The 9,933-nt window shown below is 43.8% G+C and overlaps 1 protein-coding gene across 1 annotated transcript in view; it reads left to right on the top strand.

Moving 5' to 3' along the window:
• LOC104132934 (amine oxidase [flavin-containing] A) overlaps nt 1-9,933 on the top strand; it is a 27,437-nt gene that overhangs the window by 5,078 nt on the left and 12,426 nt on the right. Inside the window, exons 3-5 of the mRNA XM_009646290.2 lie at nt 4,853-4,957; nt 6,213-6,304; nt 9,332-9,473. Of these exons, the coding sequence (XP_009644585.2) occupies nt 4,853-4,957; nt 6,213-6,304; nt 9,332-9,473 (339 nt within the window). The remainder of the gene's footprint in view (nt 1-4,852; nt 4,958-6,212; nt 6,305-9,331; nt 9,474-9,933) is intronic.

Here is a 9,933-nt window from a genome sequence, read left to right as displayed (position 1 = left end):
TTCCCTAAGGTTTTCCACTGCTTTTTCTCCTTACTCTTTCCTTGAGACCTCGTGTAGTCATCATGCCCTTTTTTTAGGGATCTGTTGTTGAACCCTCTCTTACATCCCAATTCTACTAGAAGCCTGTTGGAAACAAACTGTGCAGTCCTGGCTATTGGCTGGGTTGGTGAGTGCTCTGAGACCTTAGGGCTTGTACATTTTACCTACCCACCACACACTGCTGTCGTGCTGTGATAGTGAGTTGGGCAGGTAGGCATTTGTGCTCTCCTGGCTCTAGATGTGCCCCTCATATTCATCAAAGATGCCCCAGGAACCCGAGCATCTGTGATATTTTCTAGATGATAGAAAACGTGTTAGCAGACGATTTGATATTGAAGGATCATTGCCCCAGAAATGAAATATTAATCTGAAAGATGGATGTGTTCAGCTTCTTGGGCTAATACGCTGTCAGCCACGGGCCAGCTGCTGCCTTTCACGTTTGAAAAGTATGACTAAAACTTTTCTCCTTGCGTCTCATCTGCTGTTTCTGTCAGCTGATGGCTGCTGGGGAACGTGTAGCTGGGGCCAGACAGGAAGGTCTCTTCCCAAGGGCATTTCTCTGAAGTCTGCAATGCTCTGTGGTTTTTTCGGAGGTGAGAGGGAGACCGTTTTGAGGAATGACTAAACGTGGCTTTAGATTTTGTTGTGACAGTCATTCAACTGTGCATAGTCTCCAGCATCTTCAGATTAGGAGATTTTTGGTCTTTTGTTTGCCATACTAATCAGTTTGGCTGTTTCTGAAGGTTTCCAGGCTATGGCTTGGATTGAGTTAGGGGAAAGTGGGGAAATGGTTTATCCTAGCAGCGGAAGCAGCCAAGGGAAAGTGGAAATCCCTGGAGGGATTTAATGAGCTTCTTTGCTCTGAAAGGAATTTTTCCCATATGTGTGTGGAAAAATTCCATGTACTGCAAGCTTTAAAACCCACGTTGCTTCATGTGGGCAGGTTTCTTTTGTAGTTACAGTTCATTTGAACAATCCAAATATGTAACTATTGTTTATCTCTTTTTTTTTGTTTGTTCATTCTTTCCCATGTTAGCGTGGTAACATGAACTGCTTTGATATCAATCAGCAATTTGTTTGTATTCTGTAATTGTAAATCTGTAATTTCAAACTGTAGATTTTGTTATGAGCCTCAGACTTTCTTTCCAGCCAAATTGCTGTGTGGCTACTGTGCTGTAATTCATCAAGAATGCTTTAGGACTAAGAAAAGGCGGTTGTGCTGGAGTTCTCCCTTCCCAGAAGGGGCAGATAGCTTTTTATTCTTACAGAGGTCCTTGACGGTCACACTGTGCTCTGTTTTCACCTTCTCTTTAGTGGAAGACCCTAGAAAGTAAAGGCGTTAGGGCCTTGGTGTGGTATTAACCTTCCCATAGAACTGTAATCCTCTAATATCTGGCTGCAGCGCCCCGCTCTGGTACGTGTAACATTAGCAAATGAAGACTGGTTTTGCTTACTTGTTTGCTTATGATTTTCAGAGGAAGGTAACATTGTCAAAAGATAAGCATTTGTATGCAGTGCTTCACATTGGCCATCCAGTCTTTCCTTTCCTTCATCTAGTCTTAAGAGATTATGGTGCAGCAGGTAAGTCTGTGACTAAGTCTGTGCAGATCGCTGTAAATGTGCAGTTTGGACACGGGAATCTCAGCCGGTCCAAGGCACTGCAGTGCTTGCAAGGCTAGACCTGCCGGAGGTATTGAGCAGGGAAGGATGCCCACCTGAGGGCTCATGCTATAGGGAGCTGCTGCTCTAGCTGTGCATACTGTGCCCAGCCCAAGGGCAATGGCAACCCCTGCTCTGGGGCACAACGGATGCTCCTCCTGTGCTTCCTGACACGTAGTTCATCCTCAGGACAGGAGGGCAGACTTGCCTTTCTCAGGACTGGAAAAATTGTTTGCTCTTCTTGCACAAACTGAAACTTGGAGTGGTGTCACAGCTGGAGTGTAAAGCCACAGTGTAGCCCTGGGCAGGGAAAAGACGGACCTTGCAGAGTACACCTCTCTCTGCTGCTTTCTTTCTAAGCACTGAACTACGGTGCTTGGGGATATTGTTTCCTTTGGATTGGTGTGGGGTAACTAATCCAGGCAGGCAGCAGGACTCAAATCTGAGGTCTGCAGGAAAGCATTTGACACACCAGGAAATGAAAAAAAAGTTAGATAAACTCTGTGGGTTAGTTGAGCAGCCTTGTGTTAGCATGGGAACAAAGCCAGTAGGTTATTTGCCCTTCGGTTAAGAAAACAGTAGTTCTCAAAATAATACACCCAGAACACTATAAACTTGTTTAAAAATGGAATATTGCAGGGAGCTCCTCAGTGAAACATGCATCCAGAGCTCCTCTGCCTAGTAGGGAGACAACATTAAAAGCAGATTAATAACTTACCAGCTCCAGGTCGCTTTGGCTAGATTTATCCCCTGCTGTGGAGATACTTGTGCAAGAGGGAGAGCTGAAAAACTGATGTGGCTAAGGCTGTTTGGTTCATGCTCTTTGATGGGCAATGGGAATTTCTCTCCTGGGCTTTGTTAGAATTGGGCTTTCCTCTGATCAGCTCCCACCTCTTACAGATCTGGCCCCCCTGCACAAGGAGTTGGTGTGTCTGTGAACTATTTCAGGCTCTCTGGATGCAGTCTCAGCCTCTTGCAGGTCTGTTAGCACTGTTGTATTTTTCCAGCTTTTCCTGCCCTTGGTCTCCAGTCTTACTGAAATTATGGGGTTTTGCATGCAGAAGAGAGCGACCAAGTAATGCAACTTCAGACTGTTAGTTATCAGTTGGCATTTCATAGTTCTCAGGGGATAAAATCTGTTTTCCCACTGATGTTCCCGGGCTATGCCACTGACCAAAGATATGGGGATAATAATGCTTTGAGATCAGTAATGAAAGAAGAGTTCTTTTTTCAAACAGCAGATAGATGAATACTAACATGATATGTGTCATACCGGTGGCTGAGGTCATAAGATTTCTTGATGAGTCCTCAGCAGTTTGTGGTTATGGTGGTCTAAAGCTAGTATAGAGGTGGAAAATCTGAAGGAAAATAGTAGGTAGCGAGGCAGACGGCATGTTCTCTCCCAAATTGCCCCATCTGCAGCCAACAGGATAGTTTGGGAGTTCCTGAACCTGTAGCTGTTGAACACAGTAGAGTTAATACTGGGAGCTGGGAAAGCTGTTTTGGCACAAACCTTAGAGTTACTGAGAGAGACTTTTCTTGGGCTGTTGTTTCCAGCAATATAAGGAATAGATTTGGCTGAAAACAAGAGGAGGAGAGGAACTTTAGAAGTTACTTTTTTGACTTGCTTTTTAAATAAGAGCTTCTTTTTTTGAGTTAAGTAAGCCAAGGATACGTATTTGCAAGTTACAGCAGTCAGTACAAGCACAGTCAGTTATCGAAAAGCTGTGTGAAAAGAGGTCTTAGTGAATGGTGAACAACATTGGGAAGTTTTCCCTTCTGCCCCTGAACGGTGGGCTTATCTTTTCCCTTTGTCCCCTACCCCTGTACCCTTTTCTCCTCTGTTGTACCTACCCTGGGGATGACAAAAGTTGACCAAAATGTGGGAGTTTGGCTTTTTTACTGCTTTTGCCAAGTCTGAAAGCTCACTATCACCTCTTGAGTTTCGTCTTGCACCTTTTATTTTTGTTACGATCTTTGCAGAAAAGTGTTCTGAAGAATATCAGAAATCTACACGTGTTTGCACAGTTGTACACAATTATCAGTGGGGAGGACTGATAAATTCTGTCATGCTGACTGTGGAGAAGGGACCTTTGGCTTCTGCTTCATGCGCCCCTGCCCCTGGGTCACCATCTCATGCATTTGCAGCACTGCAGCCTCTTGCTTGGTCTGTGACTCCCACCTGCCAGGCGCGATGGGCTGGCACGGTATCCATTGCACCAAAAAGCACATGGCACACAGCTTAGCACCACAGTTCCCACCTGTCATGGTCTGATGTGTTTGCTGCATCCTGCCAAGTACCTCATGCAAACATTGAAGAGGTCTGATGAGAAACTTGCCGTTGACTTACACGGGGGAAGGTTCAAAGCAATTTTGTAAGAGAAAATGTTGCCTGCTCATCCAGTCCTCTTGCAGATTAGAGTTATCACAAAGAACCAGCTGCTGTTAGGCTGTTTTGCTTATCATTGTATCACCGGATTATCTGAAATAGTCCATATTCCTGTTGCAGCTATCTGTCATAAACATCGGAAGCACTGATACCATTTTTTCAAGTGTACAAAATTTCTCTTCCTGCAACCAAATTTTTCTTTTTGGCAATTTGGTTTTTTTTTTTTAGGCTAGGTTTCTCCCAAGGTACTTGGCATAGTAAAGAGGTATGTTTGCTTTTTAAAGGTGAGGTGTACCGTAAAGGTGCTTAGGTAGTTTAAAATGCATGCAATTTTAGACCCATGCAAATTTTAGGATGCGCATTTCAGCAGGCAGGCAAACATTAGATTCATTCATATGTAATAATGAAGAATGCTTAGGAACAAGGAATATTACCTCCTTGGCTATTGCTCAAGCCTCCTTAGCCCAGAATTTGACAACCTGCTCGGAACAAATGTACCCCTCCCCATCATCTCCAAATAAAAAAAAAGTATTATTGTCCTTTTTAATGTCAGCCCAACTGTTTTTTCCCCTCATACTTAGCTTTATGCATTCCATTGCTTATGTGCATATACAGAAAAAAAAAAAAAAAAAAAAAGAAAAGAAAGAGCGAGGTCTTTTAGGGCAAAAGGTCAACCATGTGATAACTTTGAGAATTTTGTGTTCTTGAGTAATGAAGATATGCTCTGTTGTGTTTCAGTTGCTTATGTTCTTATGTGTATTTTAGGGAAAGTCACGCTGTTTCACTGGTATTTCCCCTCCAACATGGAATCCCTTAGTTTATTTGGATTACAATAACTTCTGGAGGACCATGGACAAGCTGGGAAAAGAGGTAGGCTGTGTAAATTGCATTTTTTTCCTACAAAGCTCATGCCACCATGCGTAAATCTGGTTTGGTTTTGTTTCTGGCAGGCTTTTTTATTGCTTCTTTAATATAAGAAAACAAAAAACCACATGCTGCAGGAAAGATATCTGTGTTGCCCAGGAACTATCAGGAATAACAGGGCTTACTCACTGAGACGGGGTTGGACTAGATGACTAGATGATAAAATCTCTTCCCTTCTAACCCAAACCATTCTATGAGAAGATACAAAAAGATCTGGAGCTTTCTAGGACATCTGAAAAGAATGAGGTTGAACCTCAGTGTATGTACTTTCTCATGCCAGGGAAAACCGTTCTGCAAGCTGGGAGATGAGAAAGGTTTTTCCCTTTCCCATGTGACAGCCTTTTTGAGTAAAGATGATTCTTTTTTGTAGCTGCCTAAATCAGGCTCAAGTTTGGCTTCATAGTAATTTTATTTCTAAAATTCTTAAACAGTAAATGCCTTCAAAATTCAAGCAGTACAACTGCAGATCTTTGTGTGTGCAAAAAGTAGCCCCTGGAGCATCATGCTGTCTTTCAAATATTTATCGGTTGCCTTATAATCTGGCTAAAAAACAGGGGGCCTACCTTACAATAGCCTTCAAGCATAACTGACTGTATTCCTGCAAAGTTCGTAGGGTTTAGGTGGTTTTGCAGAACCGAATTTGTGCATGATGCTACACATTTTTTTTTCATCAAATAATACATATTTTTAAAAGATTCAAATATATGATAGTGGCCTCACGTGTCTTGGTACTTACATGCAATTAATTATGATTAAGAATTTAACTGTCTAAAAATAATTTAATAGTATCTAGACGTTTTTGCTCCCTCTGTAGTTAACAGAGAGACATAGGGGCCTTCGGATACCGATCTTGTAACTGACTGAAACTCTGACTGGAGAAAGAACTTTTCCCTCAGCTGTTAGAGGACACCAAGACAACTAAATTAAAACAGATGCCTCACTTTTGGATGACTAAAGCCAGATGAGTCCCAACATATGGATATAGTTCATTGGTCAGGCAAAGCCAGATTTGGTGGTCATGCCCAAAGGTGTGAATGGGAACTACTCCATGTAGTGAATTTATTCCAAATTTACAGCCATGTGAAGAGGAAAAATGCAACTCCTGGCCAACATATCAATCAACTCTGTGCTACTAACTAGCTATGACTAGGCAACGATACAGTACTGAACAATTTCTTGAATATTTTGCCTCTGTCTCCAGATTCCTCTTGAAGCACCATGGGACACTCCACATGCTGAAGAATGGGACAAAATGACCATGAAAGAGCTGATAAATAAGATTTGCTGGACCAAGTACATAACTCTTTATTCACTTTGAATGATAGTGGGTGCCTGGCAAATTCTGGGGTACAGCTGCCTACAGCCAGGGTATTGGCAGTGAAAGAGCAGGAGGTGTCTGAGATTAGGCTGGTCTTTGTGATGGGCTGTTGTCAGGCAGTGGGTGAAGGTCTGTTGAGGATAAAGCTGTGTGCAGAGCTTGGGTTGGCTGGTGGGTGGGATTAAAGGTGCTGGAGAAACCTGGGGTTTGCCTCAGCAGGCCCTTGCACACGAGAATGACAGTGTGGGCTCCTCTCACCATGCTTTCACTTCACTCCGTTGGAGAACGTGTGCCTTTGGCTTTAGGGAAAACAACATGTAAATAAAACTCTGCTTTGTAGATATGAATAAATGGCACTTGCAGGCACAGAAATGGAGGCAGAAACGAGGTGAGGGGGCTTCCCCAGCCCCGTGGTAGGCTAAGAGCTGGGGAGTGATGGCCTCCACCTCAGCTACATCGTCTCCTGTGCAGTTATTGCATGTGTCTGCTTTTACTGCATGAGCTACATCCTGTGCAGCACGGAGCAGGCAGGTGCCGCTTGGCGCATTGGAGAGCAGCGCGCCATGCCAGAGGGCAGCTGCTTTCCAGTGGCTGCTCAATGGATGGGGCAGCGCAAGACCCAAGGAGGGGGGGAGTGAGCAGTTGCTGGCTCTGGAAGCTCTGGCGAAGTTCAGATGCTGCTCCTCATTTCGGCAGTAGTGCCTGCTGGGCCTCCAAAAACCCTTGGAGGGAAACAAGGCAGCCGAGACAACCTTTCTTGTTGCCTTTCACCCCCCTGGCTGGTTTGTGCCTGAACCCAGTCCCATCAAGCTTGTGTGTGTCTCAGCAAGTCTGTTCCTCTGCTTGCTCAGCTCTGCCCATTGCTGTGCACCCTCCCTCTGCTCCTGGGAAGCTGTCCTTGAATGCCAGCCAACTCTTCTGGGCCTCTTTGCCCAGAGTAGTTTCCCGTGAGATGCTGCCAAGCAGGTCCCTGAGGAGGATAAAATCTCCTCTTCCAAAATCCAGGTTGCAATTCTGCTGTTTGTCTTACTCCTCTCAGGATCTTAAACTCCACAACCTCATGTCCACTGCAGCCAAGGCTGCCCTTCACCTTTGCATCATCCGACAGGTCTTCCTTGCCTGTGAGTAGCAGGTCCAACAGAGCATCAGCCCTACTTGGTAAGAAGAGGGCCCGAGGTATTGTATCACCCAGAAAATGGCCAGTGTGTTTTATATGTCTATAAGGAACCACACTGTACGAATAAAAAAAGGAGCAATGTTCAAATTGGGGTGACGACAACTGGACATACTCCTTTCTTCCTTTCCCTTTTCAGTTAATTCTCTTTATAAGTCAAAGAGAAGTGTGCTCATTGAGCACTCGTGTCCCCGCTTGCTGTGCTGGCCCTTGCGCTATTCTGTAAGGCCCTCCTCCCTTGTATTCAGCATCTTTTATTTGTGCAGCTGTACTCTGTTTGCCCTTTCATTTTGACTGTGGTATAGCACTGTGCCTGCAGCTTCCTGACCAAAACTTTCCATTTGAAATTTATTTTGCTGGCTTAAATTTTGCTCCAGCTCCATGTGGTACAAGGCACAGCCATTTGGACTTTCTCTTGCTCTCTGTGGCATTGTAGTTTTCTTTACAATTAGTTTTATGAGCCATATGCCTGCAAACTCAGTCGCTTTGAACTACTCTTTCTGTTGCAAGTGCAGTGGCTCTCCCTCTTCCAATTTTTGCTGTTCCTCTTAGTCAGGGAGCTGGTGGAGTATAAGCAGAACTGGGTTTATAGTGATCTCTCCTGTAACACGCTTCTCTGCAAGACTGCTTCTACCTCCAAGGGTTTTGTGGCACTCCAGTTTTAATGGATGTGCTTAGCTGAAACATGTTCAAAAACTAGGTAAAAAGCCATTTTAGATCTTCAAGGCAAGCCACATTTTTCTACACATAGTTAAAAGCTGTAGTGCCCTAAACAGAAAAGCTCTTCCACAGCACTTCCTGTATGACTTGGGTCAAGATCCTAAAAGATTTGTTTGTCATGTGTCACAGATCAGCATCTACTGATCCTGGAGGCTCTCTTCACATTTCTCAGGCCTGAACCTGCTACAGCTGTTTAGTGTCTTGGTGCTTTCATGATTGTTGCAGAGGGTTCTTGCATGTAGGATGTTCTCAAATTCTGGCTAATGAAACAGAGGTGCCTGGACTTCATACCCAGGGACATGGGGTTATAAAAATTTATAAGTTACATATTTTAGCCCAGATAACTTGCAAAGTTCCTTCCTTTAGCAGGTGATTATCAATTCATGTTGTTTTATGAAACTTCATCCAAGTCAAAGACCTTCCACCTTCTTTGCAAAAAGTTCTCAATTCTCTTAGCCATCTGTAGCCTCAAATGGAAGAAGTGTGAATAGCCAGGTCCTCATTTCCTGCTGCTGTAGCTCTGTTTACATTCAGAGGACTTATTGTGGTAGGCAGCTGACCCTCTCCTTGTATTTATGGCAATGATTGCCAGTTTGGTTTCTCTGGATTGTTTACCATGTCTGATTCTTGGTTGCACAAAAGGTCTGTGCAGCGGTGTTACATGGTTGATGGGGAATGTCTTGTACGTGTGGCTCGTTGAGTCCCTTGGGACCGGTCAGACCTCAGAAATGATGTACCCAATGAGCTCTCCATGGAGGAGAAATGCAGAAGAGTTTCACTAACTGGTTACCAAATGCATTCTCCTCTTGAGAAAAATATTTGTTCTGTTGAAAAGAATAGCAGCAGGGAAACTAAAGAAATAACTAAGGTGAAATCAGTGGGATTTTAAACTGAATCGGTAAATGCTTTGGGAGGTAGGGAGGGAAGTGCTGATATAAACCCATTGAAATAGTCTCGCTGCAGGCTAAATAATGAGACAGATACGCATCATCTTGGTTTTCCTGACTTTGGGAAAGCAGTCCTTATCAAGAATAGCAAAGAAAATCCTGAAAGCAGCCAGGAAGTCACATTTACTCACTGCCTGTTTCTGCTCCTGTGTTTCATGCAGAGCTGCTAAAGAATTTGCCACCTTCTTTGTTAACGTCAACGTCACGGCTGAGCCTCATGAAGTCTCCGCTCTCTGGTTCCTGTGGTATGTGAGGCAGTGTGGGGGCACAGCCAGGATTTTCTCTATCACCAATGGGGGCCAGGTACAAAATGTCTTCTATTCTTCCTTCTCTCTTGAAACTGTAAGGAGCAAGTGGAGTGTTGTACCCCTCAAAGCCCTGCAATTAATGAAAAGAGGATGAAAACACCAAGTTCATGTGGCACCAGAGACAATTACATTCTCATGGGGTGGAACAGCCCTCTCGGCTAACTGTACAATGAGGAATTTTATTAGCTTCGCTTTGGGATAAATTGGGACAATTTAGTCAATAGTTTTTTCCTGCATTCACTTTAGCACAGTCCTTTTGTTGCTGTTTGGTTGCTTTTTTGCCAATTTGTTTTCCAAGGGTTACTTAGCACATTTGAATGTTTCCAAGCATTCAAAGCAAGTGTACTTCAGAGTGAAATACTCTTTTTTTTTTTTTTTTTTTTTTTTTAATTAATGGGATTCTTTCTGCAGCCATTTGTATTGCCTTTTTCAATCTCAACTGCTTTCTGTCAGCT

This window comes from Egretta garzetta, unplaced genomic scaffold (assembly GCF_000687185.1).
Source record: "Egretta garzetta isolate BGI_Z169 unplaced genomic scaffold, ASM68718v1 scaffold70, whole genome shotgun sequence".
Lineage (NCBI taxonomy): Eukaryota > Metazoa > Chordata > Aves > Pelecaniformes > Ardeidae > Egretta > Egretta garzetta.
The sequence above is the reverse complement of the archived record's forward strand: the minus strand, read 5'-3'. Positions and strand labels throughout refer to the sequence as shown.